Below are 17,487 nucleotides of genomic sequence, written 5' to 3' on the forward strand. Positions count from 1 at the left end.
TCATCGAACCCCCTCGGTTCAGACAATGAACCACCGGGGAGCAGTCCAAATGGAGCCAGGTCATTGATCTACGGGCGACCTGAATCATCCGAAGTGCAAACCACACCGCCGCAAACTCCCACAGAGCACCGGCCCCTACAGAAAATGCCGGTGCGGCCGAGCAAGCCGAACAGAAGGGGGCCCACTGGTCAGATCTAGAGGCTTCGGCTGGGAGATCGGACTTGAAGGCTTCCGTCGCCACACCGGAAGGGGCATCCCCCGAGACCACCCGAGACTCAAGACCATCTAAACCCTGTCCCGACTCCGAAACCCTCAGACGTTTCGGAGGGGGGGGGGACCAGAACGAACCACAGAAGGGGGAGGATGAGGGGGTGTGGACTGAACCAAGGTCGAAACGACCCCAACCCCCAAGTCCCAAGTCCGAGTCCCTATAAGTAAAACGGGGCAGCCTCGGGGCATCCGGGTTAGCTACCAACCTCGCGCGTTGCAACAACATAAAACACGCATGCAACGCCTGTACCCGCATAAGATCATCAGTGGACTGGGTAAATTGAGCCACCAGCAAGCAGCAGTACTCACAGGACTCAGGGTCGAAAGTGTCGCCGACCCAAAAGGCAGCGTGACGGAGACAAAAACCGTGAGGGTCACCCTGAGTCAAGGGGACCGAGCAACAGTCCAACTCGCATGAAGCGAGGGGGGGGGGGGGTGCTTCGAGGACACATCCATCGGCCCACACGCCCCCTAGGGGATTCCCAGGGTCCTGAGCGCTTACTATTAGAGGACTCGCGTCCAGGTAAGCCCAGGCAGGGTACTGCTAACCGGTGCCCAAAACTACCAAACAAGTTTCTAAAACCGAACCCCAGGGACTTGTACACTCACGGGGACCTAGCAGGGGGCACCACCAAATGAATAGAGCACAGGCAGACCCAATGAGGGCAAAGCAAGGCAGACCCCCACAAGGCACTAAACAAAAAGAAAAACAAAACCCCACAAGAGGACAGTGCACCCCAAGGAACAGAGCCGGCCGCCGTGAATGGTGACAACTAGCTGCGCAGCACCCTGCGCCCCACCAGTGCAAACTGCCTCTTACTCTAAGGTAAACAAAGACGACAAAACCCCCAAGCATCCAAAGGGCAGCCAAAAACCCGAGCAATCAGATGGCCTCGCAGAGGCAGGTCCCGAGGAACTTGTGGAAGGTGGCCCCAAGCTCCAAGGGCAGTATTTACAGGGCACCTAGGGACGATAACCCTAGGCGCATGCAGCCCGAGTACCGTGGAATAACTCCTGGCTCTCGCACCCCTGGAAGACAGCCACCACACGCTAAGTACAGGGCTGAAAAACGCTGGAGCCAAGCACACGACCTCTGCCTCTAGCATCAGCCTGAGAACTAAGGGTGGATAGCTGGTGTGAGGGGTCTGGGGGCTCCCCCTTCCCCCTCCCAGGGAGGGGGGAGCTGCGCAGACAGCAGCGACGTGCAATATCATGATCATTTGCTCGTTTCTTTTAAGGGAGTTCTATCCACTTGTTCGGTATTAGGTAGCAATTTTAACCAGAATAGGGGCTTGTTTTGGGATGCTTACCTTTCTAGGTGCCAGACCCAGTCAATGGCAGACATAGAATACTTCCAACCACACGGGGGTTTCTATAGGCCATTGCTCCCCTTGCCTCTTCTGAAGGGGCCAGGTTCTGGCTCATGGTCCCTGGTAGGCCCATAAGAACGCCATACACATGACTGATGTCAAAGTCTGACATTAGCACATCAGCCTAGTAAGCTCCGGGGAGCCAAAGGGGCTCCCCCCCCAGAAAGTCACACAAAGATCAAAGGGATGCAAACCTGAGATGCCATGAATGGACTACAAGAGCTGCAGAGCCCTGCCTGGGAACCAGGAACAACACACATACTCACTGTATGGGTGTCACTCTGACCACCCCAGCAACCAATCAACTAGCAATATCTGAATGGAGCTATGGGGCAGAAAGCCAGCCAAGGAGGTACCAAAACAAATTCGTATGAACCATAGGAAGGGCAATGTGGGAGTACAGAACCTCTGTAAAGACGAGAAATCACAAACAGGACCTGAAAATCAACAGGACAGAAGTCAACAAACAGGACCCCGAAAATGAACCCGAGGGAAAGTAGCCGAGTGATCAAATTTATACATGTACAAGGGATAAGAAAAATGATCCCCCTGCAACATACGACCCTCACAGGGGGAACTGAAAACCATGAAGGGACAAAAAACCCAAGGGCACTCTTTGGGCTTTCCCTTGGCCCCAGAAGCCTGCCACTGGGGCCCCGAAGGCAGAGGGCAAGTCCTCGCCCAACACCTGACTACCTGTTGATGATTTTGAGGAGTAACATTCCTGCAGGAGGCCTCTGACAAGGCCTCCTGGTTGCTGGTTTGATCATCCCAGGTGATTGATGTAGCTGCTCGCAGCCTGACATACGAGTCGGAGCCTGGTTGATCAGGTATCTTTTGAATGTGCTTGTCAAGTTCTCTTTTTTTTTTTTTTTAACATTGCAAGCGGTCTGCCAGTTATACCCCGAACGTGTGGGAAAGTGTTGAAGTCTTGGACCTTTGATGTTCTCAAGTTCTCTCTCAACATGCCTAGTCAAACTCTTCTTTTCAGTGGCACTATTTTGCACATCCTGCCAAAAAGAAGGCATTCTCCAATAAAGAAGGCTCAGGGCAAGGAGGCAGTAGTGGAGGTGAATGTCCCGAAGCCCCTGGTGAAACCGAAAGGCTCAATTAACTAACTCCTCCATCAATGTGGAAAGGACCACCCCAGGAGAAAGCCGAGTGGCACCCCGAATGAACCACAACACAACTCCAAAACCCTTAGATGCTTTGGAGCTGGAACCAGGGGGCAGTAAGAACTGAAGCAAGATTCCTCACACCTGCAGGAGAAGAAAGAGGAAGCACAGAGCCAGAGCCCAAGTGTAGTTCACCAACACCTCCAATTCTGAGTTCCTACAGGGACCAACTCTGGGGAAACCAGTTGATCGATATGCTGGAAACCAAACAACAGGCAAACCGAGCCCGTAAAGCAGCAGCTGCCTGGAAAGCAGAATTCATTAAAGCAGAGATGCAGTGAGAATATACCTCACAGGACTCCATATTGTAAAAATCACCAACCCAACAGGTAGCATGGTTGGGGCAGAAAGAATGATCATTGTCAAGTGACAAAAAAATGAATACTCCTCAAACTTGTAAGCAGCAAGGTTGGGCTCAATGGGTTACTCGATAAAGACCACAACAGACCCCCCAAAGGGAATTCCCATGGGCCCAAAGGAATATAACTAAGCATGCATACCAGGCACAGTGGCCACTCACCGGAGGAACAGACACGAACAGTAACCTAAACACCAAGCTACAGGAGGTGACCGTGGAGTGCCGTGTAAACAAGGTAAATCAGCATGAAAATTATCTCTGCTGAAGACACTGAAAAACTACAAGCAAATATTAATAAAGTTTTCGACTGGGCAGCAGAAAATAATATGATGTTTAACAGCGATAAATTCCAGATACTCGGATACAGTAAAAATGAGAACCTTAAACATAGTGCAAGGTACAAAACAATCAAATTTGTCCATAGCGGGAAAGCAACATGTAAAGGATTTGGGAATAATGATGTCTGATGATCTAACATTTAGGGAGCATAACCAAGCAAATATTATGTCAGCCAGAAAAATTATAGAATGAATTACGAAAACTTTCAAATTCAGGGATCCCATCACAATGATTGTACTCTTCAAATCCCTCATGCTGTCCCGTCTTGAGTACTGCTCAGTACTCACTTTCCCCTTCAGAGCAGGAGAGATTGCAGAAATAGAGAGTACAGAGAACATATACGGCATACATAGACACGATAAAGCACCTAAATTATTGGGATCATCTCAAAGCCCTCCAAATGTACTCGCTAGAAAGACGACAAGAGAGAGATCAAATATTATACACATGGAAAATACTGGAGGGCCAGATCCCAAATCTACACAGTAAAATAACAACATACTGGAGTGAACGATATGGAAGAAAATGCAGAATAGAACCATTGAAGAGCAGGGGTGCCATAGGCACAATCAGAGAACACAGTATAAACATCAGAGGTCCACGGTTGTTCAACATCCTCTCAGCGACTAAGAAATATTGCCGGAACAACCGTGGACATCTTCAAGAGAAAATTTGATAGCTTTCTCCAAGGAGTGCCGGACCAACCGGGCTGTGGTGGGTATGTGGGCCTGCGGGCCGTTCCAAGCAACAGCCTAGTGGACTAAACTCTCACAAGTCAAGCCTGGCCCGAGGCCAGGCTTGGGGAGTAGAAGAACTCCCAGAACCCCATCAAGCAGGTATCAAGCAGGTAAACAAGTCTGCTCAAGTCCCAGTGTACCCCCCAATACAACAAAAGAATGCCCCAGCCAAGGGTCTAAACATAGGAGCTCAAGATTCTTGAATAGCCAAAGGAAAGGCCCCCACCCTGGTGGACAGGCCTCACAGGGACGAACTTCTGAACAAGCCAGAGAAGGAAAGCTCTGGGTGTTAAAAGGCAGCATTAGTGGGCACACAGGGAGGAGAATCCGGAGTGAGCGCTGACTGAAATCCCCAACAAGCTAAGCAACAAGTCACTCCTGTACCCGGGCCCTTTCTGGGCCTGTACCCGGGCTTTCTCCAAGCTTTCTTTCTCCTTTCTCCAATCTGTACTCCCTTGAGCGCAGGCGGGAGAGATACATAATAATTTACACGTGGAAAATAATTGAGGGGCTGGTCCCAAACCTGCACACAGAAATAACACCACATGAGACCAGAAGACATGGCAGGATGTGCAGAATACCCCCGTTGAAAGGCAGAGGTGCAACAGGTACTCTGAGAGAGAACTCTATCAACATCAGAGGCCCGAGACTGTTCAACACGCTTCCACTACACATAAGGGGCATAACTGGCAAACCCCTCACAGTGTTCAAGAGAGAACTGGATAAGCACCTCCAAAGGATACCTGATCAACCAGGCTGTGACTCATACGTCAGGCTGCGAGCAGCCGCGTCTAACAGCCTGGTTGATCAGTCCAGCAACCAGGAGGCCTGGTCGACGACCGGGCCGCGGGGACACTAAGCCCCGGAAGCACCTCAAGGTAGCCTCAAGGTAGGGCCCTTTCTGGGCCTGTACCCGGGCCCTTTCTGGGCCTGTACCCGGGCCCTTTCTGGGCCTGTACCCGGGCCCCTTCTGGGCCTGTACCCGGGCCCTTTCTGGGCCTGTACCCGGGCCCCTTCTGGGCCTGTACCCGGGCCCCTTCTGGGCCTGTACCCGGGCCCCTTCTGGGCCTGTACCCGGGCCCCTTCTGGGCCTGTACCCGGGCCCCTTCTGGGCCTGTACCCGGGCCCCTTCTGGGCCTGTACCCGGGCCCCTTCTGGGCCTGTACCCGGGCCCCTTCTGGGCCTGTACCCGGGCCCTTTCTGGGCCTGTACCCGGGCCCTTTCTGGGCCTGTACCCGGGCCCTTTCTGGGCCTGTACCCGGGCCCCTTCTGGGCCTGTACCCGGGCCCCTTCTGGGCCTGTACCCGGGCCCCTTCTGGGCCTGTACCCGGGCCCCTTCTGGGCCTGAACCCGGGCCCCTTCTGGGCCTGAACCCGGGCCCTTTCTGGGCCTGTACCCGGGACCCTTCTGGGCCTGTACTTGGGCCCTTTCTGGGCCTGTACCCGGGCCCCTTCTGGGCCTGTTCCCGGGCCCTTTCTGGGCCTGTACCCGGGCCCCTTCTGGGCCTGCACCCGGGCCCTTTCTGGGCCTGTACCCGGGCCCTTTCTGGGCCTGTACCCGGGCCATTTCTGGGCCTGTACCCGGGCCCTTTCTGGGCCTGTACCCGGGCCCCTTCTGGGCCTGTACCCGGGCCCCTTCTGGGCCTGTACCCGGGCCCCTTCTGGGCCTGTACCCGGGCCCTTTCTGGACCTGTACCCGGGCCTCTTCTGGGCCTGTACCCGGGCCCCTTCTGGGCCTGTACCTGGGCCCTTTCTGGGCCTGTACCCGGGCCCCTGTACCCAACAAGCTAAGCAACAAGTCACTCAACAAGCCAGACTCAAAATGCTTACATGAAGCCTACACTAAAACAGAAAACAATAAACAAAGCAAATGGTCCCCACAAGACATCCAAGTTCAAGGATAGCTGGCACTAAGCTAGAAGCTTTGAGGCTTGCCTGCAAGTTGGTGTGACCGGAAGCACTACAAGCTCGTGTGAAGACACTGGCACCAGGAACAGAACTGACTTGGGGAGTGGACTGGAAGCCAGGGCCAAGCCACCTGGTAGTAGTAATTGGTACTAACCAATTTTTAGATCATTTGAGTGAAGCCCTTGTTCTGTGAGACATGTTTGCATAGTTGTTTGGAGTTTCGAGGCATCATAGTCTGTAAAGTCTCCAGTTGTCTGTAAAGCTGTGTCAACTTTAAGGAGGTTTCTACTGATGAGGTAGCAGTGTCACTCTGTGCCTCTTATGAGCGGACTGATACTGGTTCTGGTCAACAGTAGGCCAAGCAGAACATTCTCTAACTGATGTGACCTTTTACAATGAAGCAATTTTGGGAAGATAGGTTTAGGGAGCCACAATAGGTTCCCTAATGATGCTCTTACCTACTACCTGAAGCGTCTGAGAGAAGGCACTGGCAAACTTACCGGAAGAGGCGTTTGTCTCGGACAAATCCTAAGTTTTCATATAACCTAAGTGCCGGTTTATTGGTAATCTCTGTTTCCAACACAACTTCATCTGCATCATCAGACGCCATGGCTCGTATTGCTCTTTGCACCAAGTTTGACCCTGTAAACATTGCATTTGATATGAATTTTAATACAACATTATCTTTGCCTCCAAAATTTTATTCCTTCACTCTCAACAACAACAACAACAAAAATAAGGAGAAAGGGGACGAAACAGAAGGAGGCAAGTTGGGACAGGGACAAGGGAGAGGAAAATTTAGGAAGGGGATGGGGAGAACGAGGAAAAGAGAGAGAGTAAGCGAGAGAATGAATGAGAGAATGAATGTGAGTGAGCGAGTGTATGTGTGTAATTACCTAAGTGTAGTTATAGGATGAGAGCTATGCTCGTGGTGTCCCGCCTTCCCAGCACTCTGTCACATAGTGCTTTGAAACTACTGACTGTGTTGACCTCCACCACCTTCTCACCTAATTTGTTCCAAACATCTACCACTCTGTTTGCAAAAGTGAATTTTCTTATATTTCTTTGGGATCTTTGTTTAGTTAGTTTAAATCTATGACCTCTTGTTCTTGAAGTTCCAGGTCTCAGAAAGTCTTCCCTATCAATTTATCAATTTTGTGTCTCTTGTACGCCGGCAAATACAGTATTTTCAAATGAATAAAAAAAATTGCCCTGTGTCTAATGCAAACCTATTACGGATGGAAGACCGAGTGCCATAGGCTAGGAACCCTGACGAGCATACTGGATAAGTTAGCTAGGCACAAAAATCATTGCTAATAATAAAATATTGAAAACTAGCCAAATTATCAATTATCACAAACTTTCAAAAAATTGCTAACAATACATCGGATGTTATGAGGGAAGCTCACATCATCTCACTTACCTCCTTACCCAATGTACATAACCCACACCTGATATGTGTCATACATTATTTAACTCTTAACCCGCTAAGGGCTTTTTGGCCTGCAACACGCCAGGAGCAACAACCAAAAAATCAAAAAAAAAAATTTCATCCTATAAAAGAGTTCATTTGTGTTCCCTGATCACGGGAAAAAGAATAAAAAAATCGTAGGTGACATATTTTGGTTGCAATAGGGTGGGGAAGTCTGGCAAAAAAAAAAACAGTGTTGAATGTGAGTTCGCCATTTTCTGGGCGAGTCACGGAGGCTCCCCGGAGCTATCCAGGCTGAATGGATATCTATAACTTTCTGGCATCAAAGTGCTAGGAGTTCTTGCCTACCCAGGATCACAAGCCAGAACCTGGCCCCCTCAGAGAGGCATGAGGAGCAATGGCCTATAGAAACCCCCTTGTGGTTGGGAGCATTCTATGTCTGCCATCGACCGGGACAAGCACCCAGAAAGGTAGGCGCCCCAAAACAAACCCCTATTCTAGTAAAAATATTGCTACCAAAAGCTGAACGAGTGGACAGAACTCCCCAAACAAAATTATCAAACTAGCATGACGTCATCACGTCGCCGCGCCACCATCTGCGCAACTCCCCCTCCCCAAGAGGGGGAAGGGGAAGCCCCAGACCCTCCACACCGGCGATCCAACTGGCAGTTCTTAGGCTGGATGTCAAAATACGCAAAAAACGCCACCGACCGGGAGGGAGGGAGGGATGCCAAGGAGCCTCCGGGACTCACCCAGAAAATGGTGTTTCATTACATTCAACGCTGGTTTTCTGGGGGGAGCCCCGTCGACTCCCCGGAGCTACCTCACCACAGATAAGTAAAACAGGGAAGGAACCGGGAGGCGGATACCACGCGTCCTAACCGAACAACCAAAACCAGAGACAAAACAAAAACCAAAACGAGAAGAAAAGAGACCACCCAGGCCAACGACCAGGACGGCACCAAAACTCAAGAGCAGGCCAGAGGGGAACAAAGCCCAGGACAGCAAGTGGAATGGAGCAGAAGGAACCGCAATACTGAACGCAAGCAGGAGCGGCTCTGCCAGCACCACCCAATATGAGGTGACAGGACACGATCCCAGACGACGGTCCCGGAACAACCCCGAAGGGAAGACAAACCAACCCTATCAAAGACCGAAGGACCCTTCGCAATGAGAGGAAAACCGGAAAGACTGCCAGGAAAACCACACACCGCCCCGAGACAAAACACGCAGGTGGGAGACCAATAACGAACTCACCAGTGCCGACACAAACGACGAGAAACTAACACCACGATCGAAAGCGCAAAACGCGAATCGAAAAACAGCGACCCCGCAACCCAAAGGAGCAACATAACCAGCTCCAGCAGGGAAGAATGACACATGCATCCCTGAGGCATCCAAGAGGAGAACTACCCAGGACGTAAACCGCAGGAAAGCAAACACACCCGGTCCGAAAAAGGAACAAAGAAAAACCGGAACCAGGACCGGAACCCAGCAAACCCAGTTCCAAGAAAAGGAACCAGGAAGGCAGGAGCGGCAGACCGTAAGTCCACACCCCCACAAACAGCATAACCCGAAGCCTGCAGGAAATCACACAGAAAATCGCAGGAACTCGGTACCAAAACGAAACACCGGAGTAGTCCAAAGCAGGGAACTGAACATGGACAGAGGCCCACCAGAGCACCAAACAGGATAGTCTAGAAGCATTGACCCATATACACAAATAAGTGTAGCATGGGGGGAGGAAAAACGAAAATAGGTAAGGAAAACCACGAATACGGCTCAAAAAGAGGCCGGGAAGTAATGCACACGACCAACCACAAAATGTGTAGAGGAGCGAGTATATACCCGAGGGACCTCATGGACAGCAGGGTGCGTGTAGTCAGGCACCGAAGATAGGCAAGGAATGAGTGTCCAGATAGGGAAAAGACCCAGGGGTTGACAACGAAACCAAACGCACCGAAATGCAGGGCAGAGCCCCACAGGAAAACAAAGAACAAAAGACAGGGACAAAAATGGCACTGAAGACACACACAAGGTGACCAAACACACCACACCACTGACGACCTAACGTTTAAGTAACATAACCAAGCAAATATTGCGACAGCCAGAAAAATGATAGGATGGATTACGAGAACTTTCAAATCCAGGGATTCCATCACAATGGTTGTACTCTTTAAGTCACTTGTGTTGTCCCGAATGAGTACTGCTCAGTACTCACTTCCCACTTCAGAGCAGGAGAGATTGCTGAAATAGAGGGAATACAGAGAACATATACGACACGCATAGACGCAATAAAGCACCTAAATTATTGGGATCGTCTCAAAGCCCTCCAAATGTACTCACTAGAGAGAAGATGAGAGAGATATCAAATAATATACACCTGGAAAATACTGGAGGGCCAAGTACCAAATCTACACAGTAAAATAACAACGTACTGGAGTGAACGATATGGAAGAAAATGCAGAATAGAACCAGTGAAGAGCAGAGGTGCCATAGGCACAATCAGAGGACACTGTATAAACATCAGAGGTCCGCGGTTGTTCAACACCCTCCCAGCAAGCATAAGAAATATTGCCGGAACAACCGTGGACATCTTCAAGAGGAAACTAGATTAATTCCTCCAAGGAGTGCCGGACCAACCGGGCTTTGGTGGGTATGTGGGCCTGCGGGCCGCTCCAAGCAACAGCCTAGTGGACCAAACTCTCACAAGTCAAGCCTGGCCTCGGGCCGTGCTTGGAGAGTAGAAGAACTCCCAGAACCCCATCAACCAGGTATCAACCAGGTAACACCAAACACCCCTATAAGGAGCCATCAACGCAATCCCGCCAAGCGGGGAGGAGTAAACAAGGATGGAGCAATGAACAAGGGTGGCGGAGTGAGTAGAGAATCCCAATAAGATACTCGCTCCAAACGCACGAGCCGAACGAGAGAAGCAAAGCTGTACGTAGTACCAATGATGGAACTCAAACCGTCCCGTACTTCCAGGAAAAATTCCTGCCAACCTTTGGAGAACGGCGAGGCGTCACCCAAGCATATAACCAGCAGAGTAGCGAATAATAACGAGGCAACCTGCAAGTGTGGTCTAAAACAGACACATGCAAGACACCGTACCGACTCTCAGTGCGCCCAACCCGCACCATTGCCCGCAAAATATCCCCCAGAACAGGAATGGGGACCACAAAGGGAGACCTCCCACCAGGCAAAAACAAAAGAAAAACCCCCAAGAGGACAACGTACCCAGGCGGAACAGAGCCGGCCGCTGTTATGGTGAAAACTAGCTGTGCAGTACCCCGCGCCCCTACCAGTGACGAAAACTACCACCTACCCAGAGACAAACCAGGGCAACAAACCCTCAGCCGACTCCAAGGGCAGTCCAGTACCGAGCAGTAAAGGACACAGCTGAGGTAGAACCCAAGGCGACTTGTGGAAGGCGGCCCCAAGCCCCAAGGGCAGTACTTACAGGGCACCTAGGGAAGATAGCCCTAGGCACATGCAGCCCGAGTACCTTGGAATCTTACTCCTGGCTCACACCCCACCGGTAGAGACAGTCCACACCACAAGGCACAGAACTGAAACAAGAACCGGAGCCAGAGGCACTCGACCAGCCAGTAATCCCATCAGCCAAGAACTGCCAGTTGGATCGCCGGCGTGGAGGGTCTGAGGCTCCCCCTTCCCCCTCTTGGGGAGGGGGGGGGGGGGGTTGCGCAGACAGTGGCGCGGCGACGTGATGACGTCATGCTAGTTTGATAATTTTGTTTGGGGAGTTCTGTCCACTCGTTCGGCTTTCGGTAGCAATATTTTCACCAGAATAGGTTTTTTTTTTTTTTAGGGCACCTACCTTTCTGGGTGTCTGTCCCGGTCAATGGCAGACATAGAATGCTCCCAACCACAAGGGGGTTTCTATAGGCTATTGCTCCTCATGCCTCTCTGAGGGGGCCAGGTTCTGGCTCGTGGTCCCCGGTAGGCAAGAACTCCTAGCACTTTGACTGATGCCAGAAAGTTATACATATCCATTCAGCCTGGATAGCTCCGGGGAGCCGACGGGGCTTCTCCCAGAAAAAGGTGTTAACAGAACAAGCGTCTGAGGCTGTCTGCTCCGCCCGAGCTGTCAGGTGTGCCACAAAGATATTATTACCCAATTATTTCAATGTCTCTGATTGATATTTTCTTAGTTTTTTGCAGTAATATTTTTCAATAGTGTGTAGTGTGATATATTTATATAATAAAAAGTGTGAACCATCACTACACTCTAAATTATAGTGTGCATATTAGTGACTCAATTGTTATGTTCATAAAACAATAAACAAATAGTTTTGCTGTTATTACACTATATACACAGGTTATATATATGTATCTGCATGTTTTGGTCATACCACTAAGTTGGTATGATGAGTCAAAAAGCAACGAAGAGTGGCCGCCACTCCCTTTCTCACTTCACCTCACTCGCCAACATTCTCCTCCCACCATACTGTTTTTGCTTTTATTCACTGCATACACAGGTTATATGTAAGTATCTACATGTTTTGTTCACCATAGCTCCACAACTAAGCTGGTATGGTGAGTTCAGGCAATAACAGAAGTCACCACACAACGTCAGCTAATGCTCGCTTTCCTCCCTCACTCGTTCAAGCCCAAAAACACTGGACAGGCTGGAGGAATGGTCTAGAAAATGGCTATTAAAGTTCAACTCAGGAAAGTGCAAAGTAATGAAATTAGACAAAGGGATCAGAAGGCTGAACACAAGGTACCATATAAGAGGTGAAATCATACAAGAGTCACATAGAGAGAAAGATCTGGGGGTTGATATCACACCGAACCTGTCCCCAGAGGCCCACATCAAAAGGATATCCTCGGCATATGCCTTTAGAAACTTATGTAAGGAATCATTCAGGACCCTGTATACCCCTTATGTCAGACCAATCTTGCAATATGCAGCTCCAGCTTGGAGTCCATACTTAGTTGAACACGAGACAAAGTTAGAGAAGGTTCAGCGGTATGCCACCAGACTTGTTCCGGAACAGAGAGGTATGAGCTACGAGGAAAGGCTAAAGGAGCTGAAACTCATGTCCCTGGAAGACAGAAGAGTAGACGAAACATGATAACTACCTACAAAATTCTCAGGGGAATTGACAAGATGGACAAAGACAAACTCTTCAGCATGGGTGGAACACGAACAAGGGGACAGGTGGAAGCTTAGTACCCAGATGAGCCACAGAAACATTAGAAAGAACTTTTTCAGTGTCAGAGTAGTTAATAAATGGAATGCATTAGGCAGAGATATGGTGGAGCCTGACTCCATACACAGTTTCAAATGTAGATATCATAGAGCCCTGTAGGCTTGGGAATCTGTACACCAGTTGATTGACAGTTGAGAGGCGGGACCAAAGAGCCAGAGCTCAACCCCACAAGGACAAATAGGTGAGTAGGTGAGTACACTAACATCTCATCCAATCATACTATTTGTGGTGTTATTACACAATATACACACATTATAAATGAGTATCTACATGTTTTATTCACCCATAACTGTACAACTAAGCTGATATGGTGCCCAAACAGCATAGTGGCCACCATACACTGCATGACAAGTCATGCAGTGTATGGTGACTTGTCATGCTGTTTCTGCGTCGTCTGCATGACAAGTCATGCAGGCGACGCCACCTCCCTCGCCAAAATGGCTCCTCCCAACATAATCCTTTTGCTGTTATTACACTATAACAGATATACACGTTATATATAAGTATTTACATTTGTGTTCACCATAGCGAACCACTAAGCTGGTATAATGAGTCCAGACAGTAAAAGGTGGCCACACAAAGTCAGGAGATGATGCTACCTCCCTCCCCACCAAGATTACTCCTCCCACCACAGCGCTAATTATCACCACAATCCTGCTTTTATCACAATCCTGGTCCTTTATATCAGTCAGGGGTCTTCTGTAATACTATTATCGCTAAATAATAGCCTGTAAATATATATTTTAACATTTTTAGGCGATGCTGTGTTCACAAGTTGAACAGCAGTGCTGTTAGCTCATGCTGCATGCGCCATCCTTGGTTGCTCACTCAGTACTGAGGCTCTCACACCCAGATATGTTACCCACCATTTTTTTTTTCAAGGCATCTGTTTACTATCGGCCATGGCTGGACTATAGCTGCCCCTATCCCTCGCGGGGCATTTAAAATCGTGCACTAGACCCCTCAATCGTATTTGTACGATGTGCGTGATTTTCGTGACAGTTACTCCCATCGTATATGTATGTATTGTCTGGTTTAAGGGTTAAGAACTGTGTTACTTTGTGTTACTTTCAAGAAACATTTGTTCATTATCTAAATGAAAAATGCCCCTAGAAATTTGAAAGAAATATTAAGCTTTCATCTGCCTGTCAGCTATTTGCAATGAGTGGATGACAACAAAACCATAGCACTGTGATGGTGCGCCACTGGTTGTTACCTGGTTGGTTGATCAACCAATGATGGTTACTGGGTGCGCCGCCCTGGTGGTCTGTCGCAGTAACACAAAACATTACATCCAGAAATATAAGTTTCACATCCTGTACAGCAATTCTCTTGTCAATTATATAAACTACTATACAACTGATCTGAGAGGAAGTAAGTATTTGGCTACAGTTTCCATAATGTACCAGTAAGTTTAATTATGGTAAATTTCTTTCAGAGTCCAAACCCATGGCTGAAAATCAAAAGAGGCATTGTTATAACATCAAATTTAAACTAGATATTGTAACACAGTAATTTGGTCAATTTTGGTCTGCATGGTGTGCATATTAGTGATTCAATTATTATGTTCATAAAACAATAAACAAATAGTTTTGCTGCTATTACACACTATACACAGGTTATATATAAGTATCTGCAAGTTTTGTTCACCATAACGAACCACTAAGTTGGTATTGAGAGTCGAAAAGCAACGAGGAGTTACCACCACACACCAGGCAGCCACTCGCTGCCACTCCCTCAACACACGCACTAAACTTTCTCCCAACAATACCATTTGTGGTGTTATTACACTATATACACACGTTATATATAAGTATGTATATATTTTGTTCACCACAACTGTACAGCTAAGCTGATATAGTTAGTTCAGGCACTAAGTGTCGTCACTATACACAGCTGGCGGCTCCCTCACTCATTCAAGGTCACACGCACTAAACTCTCTCCCCCAACAATACTGTTTGCAGTGTTATTACCCTATATACACATATTATATATAAGTATCTACATGTTGTATGCACCGTAACTGTACACCTAAGCTTGTAGTGCGCCCAAAGAGCACAGTGGCCACCCTCTAAACAGCTAGACAAATCGTGCAGACGACGTCACCTCCGTCACCCAAATGGCTCCTCCCAGCATAATCCTTTTGCTGTTATTACACTAATACACACATTATATATAAGTATCTACATTTGTGTTCACCATAGAGAACCACTGAGCTGGTATGGTGAATGCAGACAATAACAGGTGGCCACACAGTCAGTAAACGATGCTATCTCCCTCCGTCTCTCAGCATCACTCCTCCCACAGCGCTAATTATTACAACAATCCTGCTATTATCACAACCCTGGTTATTTATATCACAGTCAGGGGTCATCTGTAATATTGTCATCGCTAAATAATAACAATTATATGTTTATTTTGAAATTTTCGGCGATGCTGTGGTCACACGCTGAACAGCAATGCTGTTCGCTCATGCTGCGTGCGCCAGCCTTGGTTGCTCCAATAGTACTGTCTCTCTCACACCTGAGAATATTGCCCACGATTTTTTTTTTAAATGGCGTCTATTTACAAGAGCCCTGAGGAAGCTAATGTGAACCCCGTGTAGCCGCGGGCCATTTGAATCGGGCCTGGCACCCGATGGCGTATATGCACACCGAGGGACACGTTACTCAGGGCGTATATATACGCCATGCGCAGTTTAAGGGTTAAGAAACATGGAGCAGCCTACCTGACAAACACCAAACGAACCTTTTGCTATACAAAAAATGAAAAAAAAAAATTGAACAAATTTGAAGAAAGAAAAATGTCATAAAGGTTTATTTAACCCTTAAATGGCGCATAGCTATATACCATTTGACACCCACAGGCGCATACCAAAAAAAAAAAGAAAAAAAAATATTTTTTCTTCCTAACCTGTTAATTTGTGTTCACTGATCACGGGAAAAATAATAAAAAAATCGTAAGTGGCATATATTGCCCACTATAGGGCGGGGAAGTGTGGCAAAAATCAGGCGCTGACTGAGCGTGCGTCCCAGGTGGTCTGTTGATCGCCAGCTGTCAGGCCAGTTTCCACAAAGAGATAATTACCTAATTATTTCAATGTCTCTGATTGATTTTTCGTAGTTTTTTTGCTGTAATATTATTCAATAGTGTGTAGTGTGATATATTTATATAATAAAATGAGTGAATCATCGCTGTACTCAAAAATATGGTGTGCATATTGTTGATTCAATTATGTTCATCAAACAGTGAACAAATACTTTGTCAGTTATTACACTATATACACAGGTTATATATAAGTATCTGCATGTTTTGTTCACCATGACAAACCACTAAGTTGGTATGCTGAGTGGCAGTGGCAGGCAGTGACTGGCTGCCACTCCCTCCCTCACCTCACCTCACCTCACCTGCCACCATTCTCCACCCACCATACTGTTTTTGCTTTTATATACAGACGTTATATATAAGTATTTACATGTTTTGTTCACCATAACTGTACATCTAAGCTTGTATGGTGAGTAAAGGCACAGAGACGTAGCTACTCACACAGTCAGCTGGTGGCGGCCGCCCTCAAGGCCAGACGCACTAATATTTCTCCTACAACAATACTGTTTGTGGTGTTATTACGCTATATACACACATTATATATAAATATCTACCTGTTTTATTCACCATACTTGTACAAGTAAACTGGTATGGTGCCCAAAGACCATCGTGGTCATCAGTAAACAACATGATAAGTCCTGCAGACGACGCTCCTCCCTCACCAAAATGGCGGCTCCCAACCTCCTACTCTCGCTGTTATCTCACACTATACACACGTTATATATAAGTATCTACATTTGTGTTCACCATAGCGAACCACTAAGCTGGTATGGTGAGTGCAGTCAATAAAAGGTGGCCACACACACTCAAAAGACAACGCCACCATCCTCCCTCCCACAGTATTACTCCTCCTTCCATGGCGCACAGTGCTAAATATCACCACAATCCTGCTATTATCAGAACCCTGGTCAGTTTTATCACAGTCAGGGGTCTTCTGTAATAATATCATCGCTACATAATAGCATGAACAAGTATATTATGGCATTTTTAGGCGATGCTGTGGTCACAAGCTGAACAGCAGTGCTGTGAGCTCATGCTGCGTGCGTCAGGCTTGGTAGCTCACTCAATACTGAGGCCCCTAACACCCGGGAATTTGGCCCACGATTTAAAAAAAAAATGGCGTCTGTTTACAAGAGCCCTGATGAAGGTGTGGTGAACCCTGTGTATCCGCGGGCCGTTTAAATCTTGCGTAGTACTCCAAAGCATCACATGATGCGATGCGCAATTTACTGCAAGTCGGTCAAAGCATCATATGATGCAATGCGCAATTGAAGGGTTAGTGTATGTAAGATAGGCTGCTCCATTATTTAATACATCGAATATCATATTTATGTTTTTTGGTGGTAGAACGGATTATTTCTATTTACATTCTTTTCAATCGGGAATTTCATTTTGAATGACATCAGTTTCACATGATGATCACAGCGCCGGAACAGATTAAAGTCGTTATTCGAGGTTCCACTGTATATGCAAACGACCATGGTAATAGAGCAGCTGCTCATTATTTTGGTCCACCACCAACTGAGAAAATGGTAAGGACTTGGAGGAAATTTT

The 17,487-nt window shown here is 47.8% G+C and overlaps 1 protein-coding gene across 1 annotated transcript in view; it reads right to left on the reverse strand.

The window, feature by feature from the left end:
• Positions 1–17,487, reverse strand: part of LOC123764053 (N-alpha-acetyltransferase 30) — an 83,146-nt gene that overhangs the window by 22,776 nt on the left and 42,883 nt on the right. The window contains exon 3 of the mRNA XM_045751541.2: positions 6,657–6,798. Within this exon, the coding sequence (XP_045607497.1) occupies positions 6,657–6,798 (142 nt within the window). The remainder of the gene's footprint in view (positions 1–6,656; positions 6,799–17,487) is intronic.

This window comes from Procambarus clarkii, chromosome 23 (genome assembly GCF_040958095.1).
Source record: "Procambarus clarkii isolate CNS0578487 chromosome 23, FALCON_Pclarkii_2.0, whole genome shotgun sequence".
NCBI lineage: Eukaryota > Metazoa > Arthropoda > Malacostraca > Decapoda > Cambaridae > Procambarus > Procambarus clarkii.